This window comes from Mercenaria mercenaria, chromosome 16 (assembly GCF_021730395.1).
Source record: "Mercenaria mercenaria strain notata chromosome 16, MADL_Memer_1, whole genome shotgun sequence".
In the NCBI taxonomy this organism is placed as follows: Eukaryota; Metazoa; Mollusca; class Bivalvia; order Venerida; family Veneridae; genus Mercenaria; species Mercenaria mercenaria.
Genome location: NC_069376.1, coordinates 73,439,818 through 73,462,908, shown reverse-complemented (window position 1 = coordinate 73,462,908; position 23,091 = coordinate 73,439,818). Strand labels below are relative to the sequence as shown.

The window sequence follows — 23,091 nt, the reverse complement described above, 5'->3', positions numbered from 1 at the left end:
GAGGGATTATATTTTGATAGAAGAAGGAGAATTTCATTATAATTAGCTTTAAGTCTACGACAGTTCCACTGGATTATTTTATTCGACATAAATATGTTCTTTCTGGAAACATGGTATTCACACTATTCAGTCTTCTCAGGAGAAGCGATTTTAGTAATCTTTTTCTCCGTCAAAGGTTTAGGAGGTATGGCAGGAGGCTTAGACGAACGTCCATCCTCCTCATCCTCCATATCTACATCTACTGCTAGATTTTCAAACCGGCTGTAGTGGTTAATTGGATGATTAGATCCCTTCCCCACTCCACCGGCATTAAGTTCAATTCTTTGTCTATGTGTTTTATTCACCTTTGTCGATGATGAAGTACTTGTTGAATTGTTAGATACATTGCTTGTTCGTTGTTGTTGTGGCTTGTAATTAGGGATGTTTGGATGTTTTGTATTGCAGCTGGAGCTTTACCTTGAGGGGTTTTCTGTACATTTGATTGTTGTTTACTGGGTTCCGAAGTTAGGGCTGGATTTTTAGAAACGGTCACTGAATCTGTTTGAGTAAAAGTATCAATTCTGTGTTGTTTTGTTAGCGATAGATTTAGTGATTGATGAATAAGTTTGTGCGAGTGATGGAGATGTTAATCTAGCATCAAGATTGGCAATTTTCCTGGCTTCTGGAAATCAAATGCCTTATGTGAACTTGACATGAAGAACCTCCTTCTCGAGTTTCCATGTCTTGCAATCGCGAGACCTGGCTGAACATGGCTCGCCGCAATTCACACAACGCAATGTATAATTGCACTTGTCCTCGTCATCGGAATGGCCATCTCGACAGCACTTTGGGCAAATGTGATCACTTTTGCAGTTTCTCTCGTTGTGTCCGAACTTAAAGCAGCAGTAGCATTGAAGTGTATTAGGGATATAGGTTGTAACTTTTGTCATGAGGTATCCAACTTTTATGACTGAAGGAAGGAAAGGTATGCCGAAAGTAAGAATAATAGTGTTTGTGTTAATTTCTTTTCCTAATCGTTTAATTTTGTTTCGTCTAGCAGCCGTGACATGTTGATCAGTAAGGCCGTGCACAATTTCCGACTCCGAAACTTCAGCAAGATCAGGACAGCGGATGACTCCCCTTGAGGAATTCAGAGTGCGGTGTGTAATGCACTAACTTGGCCGGTTGAAGAAGGATGTTGATTTAAAAAAATTTTAAAGTGTTTTTAGCTCACCTGTCACAAAGTGACAAGGTGAGCTTTTGTGATCGCGCAGAGTCCGTCGTCCGTGCGTCAGTCCGTGCGTAAACTTTTGCTTGTGACCATTCTAGAGGTCACATTTTTCATGGGGTCTTTTTGAAAATTGGTCTGTATGTTCAACTTGATGATATCTAGGTCAAGTTCGAAACTGGGTCACGTGCGGTCAAAAACTAGGTCAGTAGGTCTAAAAATAGAAAAACCTTGTGACCTCCCTAGAAACCATATATTTTACAAGATCTTCATGAAAATTAGTCAGAATGTTCATCTTGATGATATCTAGGTCAAGTTCAAAACTGGGTCACGTGCCTTCAAAAACTAGGTCAGTAGGTCAAATAATAGAAAAACCTTGTGACCACTCTTGAGGTCACATTTTTCATGGAGTCTTTATGAAATTTGGTCACAATGTTCAACTTGAAGATATCTATGTCAAGTTCGAAACTGGGTCACGCGCGGTCAAAAACTAGGTCAGTAGGTCTAGAAATAGAAAAACCTTGTGACCTCTCTAGAGGCCATATATTTCATAAGATCTTCATAAAAATTGGTCAGAATATTCATATCGATGATATCTAGGTCAAGTTCGAAACTGGGTCACGTGCCGTCAAAAACTAGGTCAGTAGGTCAAATAATAGAAAACCCTTGTGACCACTCTAAAGGCCATATTTTTCATGGGATTTGTATGAAAGTTGGTCTGAATGTTCATCTTGATGATATCTAAGTCAAGTTTTAAACTGGGTCGCGTGCGGTCAAAAACTAGGTCAGTAGGTCTAAAATTAGAAAAAGATTGTGACCTCTCTAGAGGCCATACTTGTGAATGGAATGGAAACTGGGTCGCGTGCGGTCAAAAACTAGGTCAGTAGGTCTAAAATTAGAAAAACCTTGTGACCTCTCTAGAGGCCATATATTTCATAAGATCTTCATAAAAATTGGTCAGAATGTTCATCTTGATGATATCTAGTTCAAGTTTGAAAGAGGGTCACGTGCCTTCAAAAACTAGGTAAGTAGGTCAAATAATGAAAAAACCTTGTGTCCTCTCTAGAGTCTATATTTTTCATGGGATCTGTATGAACATTGGTCTGAATGTTTATCTTGATGATGTCTAGGTCAAGTTCGAAACTGGGTCAACTGCGATCAAAACTAGGTCAGTAGGTCTAAAATTAGAAAAATCTTTTGACCTCTCTAGAGGCCATATTTTTCAATGGATCTTCATGAAAATTGGTCGGCATATTCACCTTGATGATATCTAGGTCAAGTTCGAAACTGGGTCACGTGCCTTTAAAAACTAGGTAAGTAGGTCAAATAATGTAAAAACATTGTGACCTCTCTAGAGGCCATATTTTTCATGGGATCTGTATGAAATTTGGTCTGAATGTTTATCTTGATGATATATAGGTCAAGTTTGAAACTGGGTCAACTGCGATCAAAAAGTAGGTCAGTAGGTCTTAAAATAGAAAAACCTTGTGACCTCTCTAGAGGCCATACCCTTGAATGGATCTTCATGAACATTGGTCAGAATGTTCACCTTGATGATATCTAGGTCAAGTTTGAAACTGGGTCAACTGCGGTCAAAAACTAGGTCAGTAGGTATAAAAAACCTTGTGACCTCTCTAGAGGCCATATTTTTCAACGGATCTTCATGAAAATTGGTCTGAATGTTCACCTTGATGATATCTAGGTCAATTTCGAAACTGGGTCACGTGCGGTCAAACACTAGGCCAGTAGGTATAAAATAGAAAAACCTTGTGACCTCTCTAGAGGCCATATTTTTCTTGAGATCTTCATGAAAATTAGTGAGAATGTTCACCTTGATGATATCTAGGTCAAGTTCAAAACAGGGTCACGTACCTTCGAAAACTAGGTCAATAGGTCAAATAATAGAAAAACTTATGACCTCTCTAGAAGCCATATTTTTCAATGGATCTTCATGAAAATTGGTCATAATTTTTATCTTGATGATATCTAAGTCAAGTTCAAAACTGGGTCACTTGAGCTCAAAAACTAGGTCACTATGTGAAATAATAGTAAAAACGACGTCATACTTAAAACTGGATAATGTGGGAACAGGTGAGCGATTCAGGACCATCATGGTCCTCTTGTTTCAATTACGAATGGAGAAAGACTTGTCATTTTAAAAGTTGTATCAGTTGACTGAGTTAATAGAAATCTTGGAAATGCCATGTTGGATGTGTATAGTCGGTGAGAGGGATTCTCACCTTCCGTGCCATCTGTGTCTGTTTCGGTATGCGGTCGTTTGTTTTTATTTTGATTTTCCATGTTGAATTTGTTTAGATTCGTCACTCGCAGCCTCAACCCGCCGAGGAGTCCAACAAGGGAACATGTAAGCAGAGCGGATATCCAGCTCAAACATGTTAGGGATACTGTAGTGATATACTCGGCCAGGTATTTTACAATCTTGTTTATATCACCAACTGTATTGCAAAAATGCAATAAGGGGATTCAAGGGATTGCTACTTTACCCAACCAATTGACCCTAAGCCATCGCCTTCTAGAAAATAGAAATTGTAATACATATTGCCATGCCGTGTTCAATACTTTTGTGTGAACGTACTATGAAAGTTCCTGAACGCAGTAAAATGTGACGACAGAAGGAATGTACATTTGATTTTGTGTGACGTTAATTTGCCAAAAGAAGATAATTGTGCATTGTCAAAAGAAAACAAAAAACAGATGCAATTTGATATGACGAATTAGAAGATGTAAGAGTAATTAAAGTGCAATTTCCTAGGGCTTGGCATGACCAGCCGATTGATCGTATCGGACCAATACGACCGCCAAAAACGTCTAGACCGAATTAGAGGCCAAAAATGTGTGTTGGCACCCACACCCCAAAAAGGGGATGCATCACCTCCCCGGGGTGCTATGGGGCACCTCAACATCCAGGACCCTCCTCTCGGCTTAGGGCCGCCACCCACGGCAAACGGGCGGCTCCATTTTCGGGGGAATCGTACCCCTCTGCATGGAGATACAGCCGGCATTTTCTACCCCCCACCCCCACCGCCGGCAAGGGGCGGAAATCAGATCATGCATCAACATGCATCAACCTGTTTCCTGATGAAACAAGTTTATATATAATAGTTCAGCAACCGGACATTGCGGCAAATCTTCTCCAATCTGATATCCAATTTCAACTCGGGCAGAAAAATGGCTGGAGTTTCCACTTTTTCGATTAGTTACATTTAATCCCTCCAAATCAGAAGCTCTCGTAATTTCAAGAAAAAGAAACTTTCAACTACATCGTCCTCTTCGAATGTTTAACCAGAATATACCTGAGGTATTCGAATATAAACATCTTGGTGTATTCCTGTCAAATGATTGTTGCTGGCATTCTTATGTCAACTACATTGTAGAAAAGGCATGGTAGAGGGTAAACATAATGCGTAAACAGAAATTCTCACTCGACCGTCGCTCCCTTGAAACTATATATATATCTTTCATAAGGCCAATACCCGAATACGCAGACGTAGTGTGGGGTAATTGTACCAAGTATGAAATGGATCAACTCGATAAAATTCAAAACGAATGTGCTCGCATTGTCTCCGGGACTACTAAACTTGTTTCTTGGAACACCTAAAGAGAGAAGTACCCTGGGAAACACTTTCCGACAGACGTTACAAACATCGACTCCTCATGTTCTTCAAAATGAAATCAAATCTGACTCCAGCATATCTATCCTTTCTAGTTCTTGACTCAGGTGATACTCGCTACAACCTAAGAAACTCTGAAAATATGGTGTACCTGCAAGAACAGGATTACATTTAAATTCGCTTTTTCCTTCCGTTGTACGTGATTGGAATTTACTGAGACCAGACATCCGTAATTCTGAAACACTTTCATCCTTTAAAAGTATTCTTAATAAAAACAAGCAGCGTACCCTAGCCTATTATTACACCGGAAACTGGAAACTCCAGGTGTTCCATACACGACTACGTACAAAATGCATGGCACGGAATCAACACCTTTACCTAAAACTATTTCTCCCACACCATTGTGCCAGTGTGGACTGATTGAAACTGATTTCCACTTGTTTTTGAATGCAGAATTTTCATTCGTTGTCGAAACGATCTTTTTAATAATCTGTGGAATTTCGTAATTGATTTGGATACTGTTCTATTTGGAATTCCAGACCTCTCTGATCAGGATAACATGACTATATTCACTCATGTACAGGCATATATATCCGAAAGTAAGATATTCTTTTAGCAACCCTGAGACATTCCCATTTTTTCACCTTTTCACTCTTAGATATTACCTTTGACTTGTTTTATCTTTCAAAAAATCTACTTCTACATTTATGTAAATACTTTTCTTCTACCATACTCTGTCCCCTTTCCATTTTTTACATTAATAACGGTTTATTTTTTCATATTTTTATCTATATTCCTAGCCTCATTACAGATTTAAGCTCGATATGCTCATACGGTTTTATTTTGTCCGCAAAGAAGAATTCTATAAGACTTGTCTTTCATTCTTATCCTTTTCCGTTTTGCTTTCACCATAGTATGACATATGTACCAATATATGTACTCTATTTTTGGAATAAATATGTTTTAACTAAAACTCAATCGCAAATATAAATCTAACCACCGTTCATTAGGTCACTTGCCGGCTGAAAGTGATAACCAGATCAGAAGGTAGACAAATATTATGTGACACAGAATAATTAATTAATGGCGAGTGCAAGGTCACCGTAATTTCATTTTGACCTCCAGAATCTGAATGGAGGGAGGACTGTGTTACTTGAGTCATTACAATAATGTGGCAGAAACAGCAAATTATTTACATTGTAACAAAATATTTTAGAAACGACAAAAACGCTTTCTTTTTGTTTAAAAAAAAAAGATCAAAAACTTACTGTGATGATTTAAAGCGAGATGCGGTTTTCAGATCAACTACTGAAATGACGCTGGAACGCGCCATAAAAGTTTAAAAAACGGGTCTAAATTAGATATTGTAATTATCTATACTACGTTAAGCTCGTAACGAAAGTTCTCATAATTTTTTTTTCCTTGACGTGAAAACAATTCGGAAACCAGTTTGCTATGCGATGGGTTTTTTTAACTTTGTCGAACCGATTCTTCTATTTGGCATCTTATGTAATTGCATGACTTACGTTTATAGACTTTTGTACATACTCTACAGGCTACATAGAAGATTTTATTATCAGTTCCTGTCAATAACTTTCCATAGTCTAACAAACTATGAATTTCAAAGCCATCTGTATAAATATATAGGAATGTATTTTTTATCCGATGAATCCATGATTTAAAAGCAATGCATATGAATCACTCATAACAGTTCAAGTGGTAAATAAAATGATATTTTTGTTGGATGTAGAGTCCATGTTTCAGATAACAGTTTATACGCTTTTTTGTTATATTATTATAATATGATAATCATTATTGCCCTTTGAAAAGCAAAGCTATGCTTTTCCGTTAATATTAACATCTACCTAAAGTCTGTAACCAGCAATGTTATAAAGTGTGCTACATTGTACACAAGTTTTTTCAAACAGGTGAATTACGCTAACGCCGTTTTAGGTAATTTCTTGCAACAGTGATGACGTGGTGTTTTGGGTTATAATGTTTACTTTGACTTCCACACAGTATGTTCTAAGGAAAAGATGAAAGTTAGAAATTGCAAAACAAATCTATCAACGACATATACGTATGACTTTGTTGCAAAAGATGAAGAGGAGACGTAAAATTTTGTCAATGGATTTTGACATCTGCGGATGTCTCTAAATTGCTTTCTGTACTTTTAGTATGTGTAAATGTTGAGTTCTGCTCAACCCGGGGCTAGAGGGCGTGGACGGTACCTTGCATTTCCAGTACCGTCCATGAACAGGCTCAGTCAAACCGAGCCTGCAACATTTTCGTTTTTGTCGTGTTGAGCGACCTGTGAAGTTTCCACTTTTCTCTATTTTAAACACAAGTAGTCAAAACATGTACCTGCACTTTTCGGTATTATATGTTCATGCATGGAAGGCAAGAGATTGGTATTTCCCAATCTCGTCTTAAATTTTAACGAAGCGGATGTTCTTTTGCTAGTCTCAATCAAAGTATGCTATCATACTGGAATCCATGTATTGTCAATAGTATGAATTTATTTTAAGTCTCTTGTAATTCTGTAAAAGAATGACCATTTGAAGATATAGATGCTATTGTATATTTGTATTTACTGATGTTTGTAAATGGATGAGACTATATATATACTAGTCAAAAGTTCCAACGCCCAAATGTACATAAGTATCAATATTTCATTTAATATTATACCAAATACACTGAAATTTGACATGAGTATCACATAACTATCCTGTAACAGAATAAAAAACAAAAACTTATCAAAATACCACAGTAGACTGCGAAAAAATGCATTAATTGATTGAAGGGTGCATTTTTAAAGTTTGCAGGATAAGTCAGAAGCGCGGATGTCACTAAGGCTTAAAATTGTCGTCGCATTGATGCGGTCAAGCAATCACACAGTAATGGGAATGTTATGCCACTCCTGGATAATTGCTTCGGTTGGTTTCACGAGTTGTCCTCGATTTGCATACCTGCAGCAGAACGGCGTCAACATTCTTGATTGGCCTGCGCTATCTTCCGACATGTCGCCAATTGAGCACCTGTGGGACGCGCTCGACAAGGCGATCCGCCAGCGTCATAGACAGCCTGGAAACCTACAAGAACTAACCAATGCGATTATCCAGGAGTGGCGTAACATTCCAATTAACTTTGTGTGTCGTTTGATCGCATCAATGCGAAGAAGATGTTTAGCTGTGGTGAATACTGCTGGAGGCCACACCCGCTATTGACTGATCCTGCGAACTTTTAAAATGCACCATTCAATCAATTAATGCATTTTATTGTTTTTTTGTTAAGGTATTAGGTCACTAATAGTAATGTTTACAAAATGGCCTTTGCTTGGTATATTCTGAAAGGTAACCGTGTTTTGCACTATTTTGCAAATTTTAAACAACTTTTACCGTGCCGTTTTTAAAATTTTTTGAATAACTTATGGTATCTCCTCAAGCTCAAGTAGAGACAAATTTCAAAATGATAGCCACTATCCAAAACGTTTGCAGAGAAGTCATTTTACCATTAATTTCAATAGAAGAAACATCAAACTATTGATAAACAATTTTAAAACACAATATAAAAATGTCAATATCATTTTTTCTATGGTGCCTCAAGTAAACGGATTTAATGAGACAGAATTCATACTTCAACATTGAAAAAATAAGGTCGAATGATGTGTTTCTGTTTTGAATTTTGCTTACACCATTTGAAAATAACCTTAGAGAAGACGTAAAACCTACCTAAATTTCTTCCACAATATATAATCTAAGAGTGAAAGCAAAATAGAGAACTTTCACCGTGCGTAACTCAATATTTTTAAAGATTTGTAACTCTACCCCTTCTGTTTAAGTAGTAAATTCTCTTTGAACACCAAGAAATTGCTTATAAGATTCATCTTTTTCCATTTTTGTACAAAACATCAATAATAAGTCTTGAAAGAAGTAAACACTTACTAGTAAAAAAGGAAAATAAGGAGAAAAAAAATTGGTCCCAGTAGGGCTTGAACCTATGCCCCCCTAAGAATTGCAATAAAAGTAGGTTTATGACAGGAATTGAATACTCTTCAAAAAGGAGGTTCTCTATTAGTGATCTAATACCTTAAGTTTTTGTTTTTCATTCTGTTACAGGATAGTTATGTGTTACTCATGTCAAATTTCGTTGTATTTGGTTTAATATTAAATAAAATATCGATACTTATGTACATATGGATCTATTCTTATGTACATATAGATCTATTCTTTATTCCGGAATATATCAGAATGTCACAAATATCTGCAATTTCAACTTGTTGAACAGATGCGTGATATACTGCTATTAAAGCAATGATAAAAGTAAACTTCAATAACTAATAAAAACCGCAATCAGCGATGCCTGATTGGTAAGAGCCATTAACAAAAAAAATGACCTCATTATGTTGACAAAATATTACAGATTAATACTTCACATGTTCTTTTTATAAGTCGGATTAAGTCAGCCAATCGATGCTCACAGACAGCTTTTGTTTAGTTAATGGAATAATATTGATCATTGTTAGATATTGCAGGTAGTGTGTCATATGGAATTGAGACAATATGTATTCACTGGTAATATACTTTATTTTTCTGCTGTGTATTTACACTATTTTTTATCTTATATTATATACATGTTTTTAGTTATTGTATAATGTTTTATCATTGATATATGTTACCTAGTAAGAATGTCTTTGTTAATCTTAACCAGAAGATTTGAATTTGGTAGAAATACTGAGTGAGGGTTGCACAATTTACCGGCTTAAATCTCCAAATCATTGGTTTGTAAGCGGTTTCATTATTTTCCCACCGCGTCTCCGTTGTCTATGTTTTTCTTTGTCTATGAATATGTGTGTATATTTATAGTAATTATGTTCATATCAATAGCTATTTGGTCTTCAAATGATGCTGCTTCCGTTAGATATTTATGCTTGTTTTAAGTATAATCTAAGATTTTAAGTCTGATTGTATGACGGTGTGTAACAGCGGAATTTGAAGTGGGAAACAAGTGACTTCAGATTCGCTGTTTTTCAAGTCGTCCTAGAGAACATACATCGCGTTTTGTCTATTCATTGACACGTGTTTTCCACAAGGAACGAACCAGTGAAAGCTTAAATGAAGTACAATTGCTATCTTACATAATTGAATACAGTTTTACAGTAATATGTATTAAAATTATTGCACGCTAAGATAAGAAATTGCATGTGAAAATTGGCAACTGGCAAATTATGACAGAATAAGAAAATTGTGCTTGTGTTACGGGTACGATCCAGCAATATGTACTCGTCAAAACTATGCATGTATATGTTTTGCAATGCGAATTGTAAAAATATTGCACCTGACGTTCACTCACTAGTACACCGAAACAAACATATATATCCCATTTTATATAACGTTGATGCACATATTATCGCTTTACTAATAATTATGCACCTAATGAATATTCGTTTGAATTTTCAGATTACTAGTAAGTGATAAAGTTCTAATGTAGCACTGAATATCAAGGCGAGATGGTAGCAACAAATTTTATAAATAATGGAACAAATAGAAACAGTGAGCAAGGTTGTGGATGAAGCATACGGCGAGGGCATAAATGGACAAAGAAAAACTGCGACGTTCTTGTTAAAATCAACTGCATCTGCGTATAACAATTATGCCCAAATACAGATCAAAGCATCAAATGCGTCTAAAGAATTAAAATTGGCTACTATCAATGAAATTGAAACTACAGAAGAATGCCAGGTAATTGATTTTTTCTCTCATTACAATTCGTTTATTGAAGGTTATGTTAAGACAATCGGTAAGTTTTCTTTTCTCATTAAAAGACCAATTGTTTCAATATATTTGAAAATGCCACATCTAGAACCTGATTTAGGTATAATATTATAACTCAGAAATTTGGACGTAACGTTATTTAACTGCATGATTCTTATGAATTATTTCCATTGATATAAGGATGTAATGTGATACATTTTGATTAACTCTTACTATACAACTGAAATGTAACCTTTTGAATGTATTTCTTTGTACTATTTCTGAAGCAAGAGATTCATTAACACGGCGCTATTTATTTAAAAAGAAGTATGTTTACCTATGTTTTATTATTATTATTTTTATTACTGTCATCCAAACAGAAAGTGTTTTGTTTACGGTTAGAGAGATACTTTTAATTCAAAGTTATTTATGAATTTTACTTTGTTGTAATTTCACTTAGATGCCACCTGCTCATCGATTTTGCATTTAATTGAATTTCATCATTAATATTAATAACAAATAAACATCAATCATTAATATTTATTTAGAACCGCGAAACGACAACTGAAAGGTCAATAGCAGACTGTAGATTTTATCTGTCTGATAGTGAGAGAGATGATGCCATGCCTAGAAAGAATTGCTCAGATACATCCCTTACCCATAGTGGAATTAAGAAGGTATAAAAAAAAACCAAGTTAAAACATAACACAACGTAGATTTATTTGTACATGCATCTCATAGCTACATCACAACTTACAAGGTACATCGTTATCTATACAATAAAAGACACATACTGAAGACTTTTAACAAAACATAATAATATAATGTTACATAATCTAAGTATAAGTACAAATGCCTTAAGGATGTAGGATCAAATATTTTCTACCGTTAAGAATTTTTTCATACTGTTAGAGCTTGAAGATCATTAGTTTCTAAGACAAATAAGGGCAGAAAAAGCACAGGTCACCAGACTCGTTTTTATTTTGTAGGGTATTTTTTTCACCCACTGTTTAAGCATTTCTGAAACGAAGTAAAATTTTAAAAGTGGGGTTATGTTATAAATCATATAATTTCCCACCACTTCATTTTAAAGGGACTTCAGGTCTTGCAGGTTACTATGAATACAAGGAGTTATTAGTATCAACCTAAAACATACTGCCGTTAAGATTTTAAAAATATATTGCTGTTTTAATGACACATAAAATGCTTCCGAACGGAAAGAAAAAGTGTTGGGGTCACCATGCATCTAAGAGATATACGAAATGACGGATATCTTGAACTAAAAAAAGATCCATAAAGTCTGATCACTCTACGTTTCATAAAAATATTTTGACATCACTGGGCAATTACAAAATTAAGTGACAGATTATCAACCCCTCTTCCCCTTGTCCTAATGTTCTCAAAATAACCAGTTGTTATATTTGCAGAGAAGAATCTTTAAGAAAGTATCATATCCGTATTTCAGTGATGATTGTTGCTGTTATATTATCATTTAGATTGGTTATATTAAGTATATTTAATTATACTGAACCAAGTTTTAGCTCGCAATGTTTGATCCATTTTAAACAAATTCATACAATAATCTACATGAAATTAAAAAGTCAATCCGCACCGCCCCGCCCCGCCCCTTCTAAAGTCATAGTTTGATAGATACTAATATAGCAAATAATTTATAAATGCATTAAATGTTATCATCCATCAGCATTGGTTTGTGTTTTTATCATGTTTTATCATGTGACATTGTGTAATCAAATACAAAACTTACTCGTCCTACGATTTGATTTTCATTTGATGTGGTAAGCACTATTTTTCACGAGAGTTAGTTTCACACTTGACATCTGTAAATCATTGAAGCAAAATGAAACAGAATGACACAATACCAACTTCTTGTCGTCCTAAGAGACCATACATTTTATAAATGTGGATCCATTTCAGGACTGTTTCATTTGGCTACAATAAGCATACTGCAGGTCATACTTGTATATTGTCTTCTTTATTTTATTATCAACTGAATCTTATAGTAATATATTTCTTGTTTTATATGCAAATGTACGCTTTTGTCAACAAAATATAAAAAAGAACTTCTATTTTGAAAACATGCTTGGTAAAAATAAACATTATAACTGGTCATTTAATGTTTCTAAAATAAATACCACTTTATTGCTAGGCCTACTACTTTGACAATCCAAAATTTAACAACAAAGACGTAACACCTTGGAATGGACGTACATCGTTTGCTGACGTTGTCACGGAAGTTATGCAGGAACAAATCAAAGTGGACGTTCATCCTTTTGGGCGTGGTTCAGCATATCGCGTCTCACTGGGCGGAGAACAGGCAACAATACATAGTGAGGAAGGGGCATGGTTTATGTGGGTCTTGGTAACCATTGTAATACTTGGAGTAGCAGTTGGTGTCATAGTAATGTCACGTGAGTTTCTAATTTATGATATGCATTAATGTCTATACAAATAATTTCTTCGATAATGGTATAGAACCAATTTTTCATTTGTATAAGATTTCAAATTTTGAATATACTCTAAACGCTTTATGATTCACTTTTGAAACAGTTCAGTAACAAAATTCTTAGTGGCAGACTAGCAACATTCTGTTTCCGGTGTCTATCATTTTCATGCATGTAGCTTAAAATATTTTTATAAATAAGATCTATAATATATATAATCCTTTGGAAGCACAGAATGCAGCTAAGCAAAATGATAGCAGACTGTTTGATCGAGTCTGTTCATGAGAGGTAATGAAGAGTGCAACACCCCTCACGCCCCTCTTGCACCGGCTTAAGCGGAATTTCTTTTATGATCCATGATCCCAAATAACCAGAACAGAAAATGTAACGAAAGATTGTTCTGATAGTTAATAAGACCTGTGTCTTTGGAAGCAAACCATGCAACCAAGCAAAATAATAGCAGATTCGGTGTGATTAAGTCTCTTCATGAGAGGTAATGGAAGTCCCCTGTTTTATTCTGAGCAGTGCAGAGCAGTTTCAAGGGTAATGTAATCAAAGTATGTGTAACTGTGCGCCATTTTGATTAAACAATATTAGTAAATAAGAAAAGAACTAATATTTCGTACGAATTGTAGACAAACATGTTCCCCATTTATCAAGACAGTGGTTCAAATGTAAAAGCTTTTATCTAATATATTTCTCGGATGATATAAACACAAACTCTTAAACTTGGCATTTAAATGATACTTTTTATTATTTTTATTAATGTTACAAATATATTGCATAGGTTTAAAAGCTATTCATTCTCAGTTAGAAAGGAATATCATAAACATAAGGGTGGTAAAAATCTTTCATCGAAACAAAAATATATAACTGCTCTGCTTCAGAATCATTCATACTGCAAAAATGATTCATGTGTACTAGTCATTTGACATGCGTAAAAATATATATAAATAAATATCACTTGCTTTATTTGTTTCAGAAATGTATCAAGCCACGCAACAACATAACCAGGGTGCATTGAACGAATCATCTATGAACTGGAATGTGACGGAGTACTGAATGCGTGATATAATTACTTACTGTGTGGTAACTATAGCAATAATAGGATTGCTAGATACAATTTTGAAGCTAAGTGGAAAAGAACTGTAAGAGGATTCTTTGAAGGGAAATCAAAGAACCAAGAGAGACTTATTTGTAGAGTAGGGCGTTGCACATTTACTTTTCATGAACCGGCATAATCAAACAGGAGTCATCTATTTTTGGTGCATTCGTTTACTCAAAGCTCAAAACTTCATTCCTAAAGGAATCCATCGCCATGACGGTATAACAGAAATGAAGCCAGTTTCGCTTTTTGATTCTGAGCTCTAAGGAAGGGAGCTACAGTGCCATTTCTACGTCTTTGGTATGACGTGGCCGGGGAGGGGATCGAACTAATGACGTCCCGCTTTGAAACGGACGTTCTGGCACTAGGGGTTCTTGTTTAGTTAGTTTACACACGTCGTGTACAACTTACAGTTGCTCTTGTCCGTCCAAATTTTGTCGTGCATATCTCATGAAGTATTTGACCCAGAGTCATCAAACCTCACCCGATGGGTCGATTAATTGTTAATTTGTGTCTCACGCAGTCAGACCAGACTTATGGCCGCCCCTGATTGTCAAAAATATGCATAAAGAGGCATACCGATTTGTGTCGCATGTATCTAAAAGGTATTTGTCTTAAGAGTCATAAAACATTCGGGGAATGTTATATAGTTGTGGAATTGCGAACCTGGTTTTCTGTTTAAGGTTTCATTCAATTAGACCAGAGGTATCGTCCTTGAATTAGTGAAAAATACAATTAAAGTGCTGCATATATCTTAAAAATAGTTCACCTTGTTTTACCATGTAGGAATATTATCAAACATGTGAATTTGTGCACTTTAGTTTTTTATATTTCACTTTGCAAGACTAGTTTTATGGCCTATGATTGAGTAAAAATATAAATGTTTGTGTGCCATGCATCTGAAACTGTACATGACATGCCATGTGTCTGAAACTGTACATGACATAGAGTCATAAAACGTTAGATGATATATATATGTCATGTGAAGTTGTGTACCTGGTGTTCTCTTTAGTATTTCACTTAGCTAGGCCAGAGTTGTGGTCCTTCACTTAGTGAAAAATGCATATAAAGGGCTTAAAAGTTTGTGTATTTTCACATAGAGTCATGAAACAATGAACAGTGACAGGGGTGGGGATACCTGTGTCCTATTGATTCACGTCAAGTTTTACATAAATTGATCATGTCTTCCTCTGTCAGATGCCAAAAATAAATTTAATAGTTCAAATATAAAACCTTTATTTGATGATTCTTATGCATTTGACATTTGTTTACAATAACAACTTAGTGACAGGAACAGCCAGATTATAACATTAGTCATGATTTGTCTCGAATCACTTGCTTAGCATGAATCTAAGTTAAGATAATGCGATCACCAAATGTTCTAGAGGGGCGGGGGGGGGGGGGGGGGGCGTTAATGTGCGTTTTATTGCTTACAACAGATTTCGAATGATAGTCTTGGTTAAGAAGCCCGATTGTTTTAAACTAAATGTGAAAAAGTGTATGAAATGTTAACCAATCAATACATGGGTTTGTAGAATGAGGTACTCATGATGTTCACAGTTGGAAGAAAAAATGAAGGAAGTTCAGTATTTGATGAACGAAGGGGGCAAAGGGTTTTTTAATTTAATACATTTTTTTTTCTTAGAATAGAACTTTGCAACTTGATGAAGTGTTTTAACTGATTCAATTCCTCGATTTATGAAGAAAATTGCCTACAAATTGGCACTCTTTGAAGGTTGGTCTAAAAGTGTGATACAGTTTTATATGAAATTAACTCATTTTTGAATTATAACACTCAGTTCAGTGGGGGAAAGAAACAGATACCAACATAATTGATTTGTGTGTAACTCTTTTGGTCTAAAATTCAGGGACGATATGTCAATCACTTTTGTAGCTATGGGAATCCAAAACTGCACACAGAGTTGGCTCATTTGAAGTATTAATGGGAGAGTTAAATCTTTTTGAACATAACAATAATTAATTACATATCTTGTTTTAAACAGAATCCTAATGCAAATAAATCTTACTGAAATAGTACCGTGATGTAGTTAATTATTCACCTTCCATTTTGATATGTAATGTAGCAAGTGTTTTTCTTCGGCAATATGAAGAAAAGCTATAGAAAAACAAGACACTCACCATTGATTACTGTGTTCTTTAAATGTAATGTTTAAAGATATTTTAAACGTTTTGTAAACCGAACAAACGGTATGTATACATCTTACCGGAGTAGCGTTTCTCGTAACGTGGTGCTTTTACAGACGATTTTTACAATAGAAAAATGCAATCAAACAGTGTCGGGTGTAGCTCATCTACCTCTTATGAATTGCCGCATTCAAACGATGTCTGTTATTCTTGAGTTCTTTGCCTCCACAGGATCTTTTTATAGGTTTTGCTTGTGTCTATTCAGGGGATGGTACCATAATAATAATAACACTTAATTCAGCAGATTGAATACTAGATGCTATACCGTCTGTAAAAATATAATATTTAAAGATTTTTTTTTCATTTTGTCAACCATACACATTTTTTGTTATCAACTAAACGTTGCTTTCATAAAATGCTGTTCTCGTATCCTAATGTATACTGTGCCTTACTATAAACTGCAAGGTTTTTAGTACAGACCATATTCATATGAAAGATGTTCGACTAAAAAATTTAATCAAATTGTATTCGGATAAGGTTGTGCATCTGAATCCGTTCCTTCAAAAAGTGTATGAGTTATACACACTAAATGTCTTCACTATAGCTCAGTTGGTTCGAGCCTCACTTGGGGTATTGAATTACTCATGCCAGGAAGCCGCCAGCTGGCTTACGGAAGGTCGATGGGACTACCCAGGTGCCCGCTCGTGATGAAATAATGCACGAAGGGGCACCTGGGGTCTTCCTCCACCACCAAAGCTGGAAAGTCGCCATATGAGCTATAATTGTGCTGGTGCCACGTTAAACCCAACAAAATAAATAAAATAAAATATTTTGTGAAATGAGAAAGGGTCATAATTCTAGAAAACATACCCACAGAGAAAAAGTCCATTCCAGTATTTATGATCTTCTTCACACGAAGGTCCTTCATCTGTGAAAATTCTAAGCATATACTTTCAATAGGGTTTCAGGCCACATCTTATGGGGTATATATTTCTCAATTAATTCGGTTTGCTAGAGCGTGTAGTCATGTCAAGCATTTCAATGAACGTAATTAATATATTACAAGTAAACTTCTTCAGCAAGGCTACCGTTATTACAAATTGTGTAAATATTTAGCTAAATTTTACTATCGTAATTCTGATCTAGTTTTAAAATTCAATAGTAATTTAAAGACACTTCTGCGAGAAGGTATTTCTAAACCCTTTTTTATGGGGATGTGGTTTACAAACTTCGTAAGATCTTGGGCCATGGTAATTTTCCAAATGTATTTGGTAAAATTATAAAACGCTTTATTAAAAGAGGTTACGACCAAACTGTTTTGAGACATACCGCATGTTTAGTGTTCAACCCGTTTACAGTTGGACACTACGCTTCCCCCCTTTGATTGTGTCTGACGGAAGAGGGGGAGGACTCTATGATAAGCAGTTTTTAAATCCTACCAGGGTTGAACTGTTTTGATATCTGTCTTCTGGCCTGTTTCGTCGGGCCCTTAAGGGTGTTTCTCTTGTTGCTCTGTCTTCTGAAAAGGCATTGAGTACATACGTTTTTGGTTCTAAAGGTTTGCTTTTTATATATTTATACACGAGCATTTTTGTGTTTTACATGCAATGCCTTTTTGTTTCCATTACGTGTGTTAGAGATTCACCTGGAGGGGATTACTTTTATTTACACTGTCCCGTGTCTTTGGAACATGGCGGGGGTAAGAGTGAGGTTGGGTGCGCACCATAAACCGGTTTAAGCTCCCCAGTGGTGTTTTTGCCACTGACCGTTCTAAGGCGGTGCCCCACTGTGTTCCTTTGTTTGTTCGTTTTGTCCTAATGTGTTGGCTTTTTGTGTGTGAGCACGTGTATGTGTATGTGTGTTTGTGGTGTGCGCGTCTGCGTACTGTGGGTTTCGTTTTGGGGAGGCTGCGTTTTTGGTACGTGGCATTCCCTGTTTGACATTTGTCTTTGTTTTTTTTTGAATAGTTGGACACATAAGGTTTTGCACTATATTGTGTATAGCAAAACTATCAAAGGGCCATAACTGCGGTAAAAATAATCACAGCGAACGTTTCTTCCTTTATGGTCATCTGCACATCAAGCTTGTTCATCTGTGAAAGTTTGAAGTAAATCTGTTAAAAAGTGGGTGAGATGTTGGACACACAAGACTTTTCTCTATATTCTATATAGCAAAGCTATGAAAAGGGCCATAACTGCAGTAAAAATAGTCAAATATAAAAATTCTTCCTTTCCAGTCATCTATATATCAAGACCGTTCATCTGTGAAATTTTGAAGCAAATCAGACGGGAGTTTCCACTTTTTCTATTTTAGTGTAGGAGGAGTTGGACAAACTATATTTTGGGACGTTCAGACGGACGTACGGACGGATATAGAGACAGCTGCAAAGCTATATACCCCCTCCCCAACATAAATGTGGGGGCATAAAATTGTTAAGACGATTGTTTGGAAGCAAAAATTAAAATCAAATCAGATGTTATAGCTGACTCGAGTGTTGCTTGCTTTTATGCTCACAGGAAGTAATATATTCGAATGTTAAACGGTTTAAGATCCCCAGTGGTGTTTTTCAAATGACCGTTCCAAGGCGGTGACCCACTGTGTTCCTTTATTTGTTCGTTTTTGTCCTCGTGTGTTTACTTTGTATGCGTGCGTACGCGTGTATATGTGTGTTTTTAGTGTGCACGTCTGCGTGCTGTGGGTTTCGTTTGGGGGAGGCTGCGTTTTTGGAACATGGCATTCCCTGTTTGATATTTGTCCTCGTTTTTTTTACGTAGGTAAGGTTAGCAAAAATCATAGAATGTGTGCACTCATGTCATCATAAAGAGACGATATCAAACTTTTGTAACAAAGCATGTCAATAAGATGTGAGAATACCATTAACTGTTTATACTTAAATATTAGAAGAATGTAAATTGCTCGTCCAGCCTATTGAAACTTGTTATATAAAATAAACGCGTGAATGTATTTTTAGATGTGGGTACTGTGCACAACCTTCAAGTTGGACAACATTGACCAAGTTTGCACGCAGTTTAGCCGCTTTTCAATGAAACCTTTCTGTTAGCTTCCAATTTTTTTTGTACATACATCCTGTGAAAATTGAATATTCAATGTGTTTAAAAGCCAAACTACCTTCGTTTAAGCATTTTTTTGCAACAATGATGACACGTAGTTTCTTTATATAAAACAAAGACAAATATCAAACAGGGAATGCCACGTACCAAAATCGCAGCCTCCCCAAAACGGAACCTACAGCACGCAGACGCGCACACACACAAAGCCAACACACGAGGACAAAACGAACAAACAAAGGAACACAGTGGGGCACCGCCTTGGAACGGTCAGTGGCAAAAACACTTTGTTTTGTGTGTGTGTGTCTGCGTGATGTAGGTTTCGTTTTGGGGAGACTGCGATTTTGGTACGTGGCATTCCCTGTTTGATATTTGTCTTTGTTTTTTTTTTTGATGTATTAAACAAAAAGTGTAATTTATAAAGTTATATAAAATCAAGCCTCCGGAGCTATATAAATGCATTTACTCAAAGCAACAGATCGGGCAGCACGAAATTTTAGGTCTGACAATTCCTTGTCCTCCGAATATGCCGAATTGCCGTTGAAATACATGGGGTCTCGAGTTATTAACACATCATGCTGGACACGATTTATTCTGCCTTTGCTACCAGTGTAGATTGTGCAGTCTGTTCATGATCTGCACTGTTCGCCATTCATTCAGTATCTTTTGGTAAGCACCCCTTTTAAAAGTTAATGGTACTGTCCAAATTGAAAGATGGACAAGTTCACCATAGAAATATAGCAGGGTAAGGATTAAAAAGATGCGTGTTGTACTGCTTCTACCAATAACAACTAACAAATCATGATCAAGTGTTCTTCTGTTTACCTAATTAAGATCATAATGGTCTACGCTTGATTAGTACGAGGCATTAGCTTTAGATGTTGACAACGTAATAATACAGAGTAGTGCCTGATATTTTGTTTCTCATAAGCCGCGTAAAGACGACAAATCAATGCTCAGTGACAGATTTAATTTAGTTAAGGATACTATTGATCGCTGTAAGTTACTGCAGGTAAAAGTGGCAATTGGAAGTAAAAACAATATCACAGGTAAACATTATCTTTCTGTTTAATTTTGCTATAACATCTGCCATTTATGAAAGTAAATGATGCAGAATTAGTACACAAAGGCAAAACTATGCTTCTGCTTTCTGTAATTCGATATTAAATGAACAGTGTGTGTTTTAGGTACGTGATCTTGACCGTCGGTAGATATTTTCATATAACTTAAGTTGTGATCATTTTTAATGTGTTTTATCGCTCATACGCTCATTTTCATGTCATCCTCCGAACATACTGTTTCTTGTAATGTTTGGATAATTGCACTTGTAATAATTTTTGAACTTGTCTATCATAGTTTATACATTCTTTACAATTATATTTATTTTTGAATATGTAATTATTGCATATATCAAAAGGGACATGTTATGGTATATGGTGTTTTTTCAACATTTAGAAAATACCGTCAGGTATTAGTAATTCTAAATAAAAGAGTAATATCAGGGATGTAACACTGACTTCTAGATCGCACTTATTTGATATCAGAACAGAACAGAACAGAACAGAACTTTATTCATACTAATATATGAGTCCCTCGTCATCATAACTATATACATCATGCAGTAATGAACTATTTACATATACATACAGTGAGAATGAGAATATGTACAGACATCAATGATAAAAATAATAGCAAATAAACATTGACTAGGCGATCAAATTTATGAATTCGTACTAAATATCTTGCAATACAACTTAAAAGTATTAGTCACGCGTGATATTGATGTATCATTTATTGTTTTCTTCAAAAATTCGCCGTTGAACCACGTGACACTACAGTTAATTACCATATCTTATTCAATTAATTCCGTATTAGATGATGGCATATTGTAGTACAAATTTACGTGTTAATTATATAATTAAAACGATTGGTAGATAAAAGTTATAGAAACGAACGCATGTCGTCGTCATTCTGTGCACGTGTCCTTTATATTTGAAATGAGGACGGAATCGTGTCCGTTTATATCGATTTCTTTTTATTTCTTAAGAGTAAAATAAGTATACAATGAAAAGATTATTTAACACTCTCGAATAATAAGGGATATATCTGAAATCAGACACATCTGAAAAAAATATTTGGATTTCGACTAATCAAATATGTTTCTCGAACAGTTTCTCGTCAAAAGATATCACAAATTAATGTTAAATTATGTGATATGTAGCAGAAACTTTAGTGTATATATAAGTTGAGGTTGTTTAGAAATAATTGAGGAAACCGTTTAACTGTTCCGGGTCACTGTGACCTTGACCTTTGACCTACTGATCTAAAAATCAATAGGACTAATCTGCTGGTCATGATCGAGTGCCCTGTGAACTTTCATTATCCTAGGACTATGTGTTCCAGAGTTATCATCCGGAAACCGATTTGTCTACGGACCGACTGACCGACCATCCTCGGCAAAACAGTATACCCCTCCTTCTTCGAAGGAGGGGGTGGTGTGCATAAAAATGTTAAGACTTGATCGAAACTTCTCAGTTGTTCCACTAAAAGCTTACCAATGAAAATAAAAATATCACTATTTTTCCGTAAGTCGGATTTTTGTGCTAACCCTGATATTGTATGGTATGTACGTCTTTGTTAGTTCATCAAAGGGATATTCAGACAAACTTAGATAATTAATGCCACTTAAGTCCCTAATGTAGTTTCAATTTTGTTATCATATGACTGATCAATATTGCTCTATTGAATTCTGTGAACAGGATTGGAATTTACTAATCAATAGTGAAAATCTGTAGTGGGCGTATTGTTCTGATCATAATATAAGCGCGTAATAATCCCTTAATATGTTTAAAGTTTGCCAATAAATATTAAACATCTGTCAAAAAGAGGCTTGCTGTGTGATATAAGAGGAAATAAGTGATTCTAAATATAACGTTATCATTACATCCAGGAAATAGGAAAAAAACGTTTCAGATGATTTAATATCGGAACAATAACAGGTAAAACGTGTTTAAGGTTTTCATATTCAAATGGATCAAAATAGTTAAAACAATTATGGAAAAAGAATGACACCAAAAAGACGAATGCAAATTTCATGCATTGTTCGATACATCGAGTGTCCGTGAACAATATTTTTTTGTTTGATGAGTTATAATTATTAGACTTTGAGTATCGATTGTATGATTCCATTTATTTTTTGTCAAATAAGTTTGCCAGTATTACATAATACGCTAAATTCCGCTAGTAACCGTGAGTAAACATTTTAATAGACATCTTTATTTATCGTGAATTGTGCAATTGTGGAAGTCCGACATAATACCTACCTACATGCTTTGTCGACGCAATGTCTGTTACTGGCAACAGCTTGTAAAATAAACACATGTGAATTTCAAAATAGCCTAAAGATGACTTATAATAAATTACATGTCAAGAAAAGCACGATTTAATAGATGCATTTGGAAACATAAACCTGCCAGATGTCTGCCTTCAAGATATTACAACTATTGAATTTAGATAATTAAAAAAATCTACAGGAAATAATGTTTGAATACCTATATTTTTTTTATTCCAAGACTGCATTTATTAAAACTGATTTACTTTTTTTCACAAAACACATACTACGAAAATGATTTAAAGATACAGTAAGCTAAAGACCTTAACACAAGACAATGGGGCTATGTACGAGGAGGGCGACGAAGCCGATTAACAGGGGAAACAAA

The 23,091-nt window shown here is 35.4% G+C and overlaps 1 protein-coding gene across 2 annotated transcripts; it reads left to right on the top strand.

The window, feature by feature from the left end:
- Positions 1-7,745: 7,745 nt before the first annotated feature.
- Positions 7,746-15,540, top strand: LOC123540453 (uncharacterized). 2 transcript variants are annotated; one of them, XM_045325491.2, is made up of 5 exons: positions 7,746-9,413; positions 10,299-10,580; positions 11,141-11,269; positions 12,760-13,021; positions 14,037-15,540. In XM_045325491.2, exons 2-5 carry the CDS (start codon positions 10,374-10,376, stop codon positions 14,114-14,116), a joined length of 678 nt encoding a protein of 225 aa, XP_045181426.2. In that variant the 5' UTR covers positions 7,746-9,413; positions 10,299-10,373; the 3' UTR covers positions 14,117-15,540. The 2 variants fall into 2 exon arrangements, with proteins under 2 accessions (XP_045181426.2, XP_053383422.1); XM_053527447.1 differs by lacking the exon at positions 11,141-11,269.
- Positions 15,541-23,091: the final 7,551 nt, after the last annotated feature.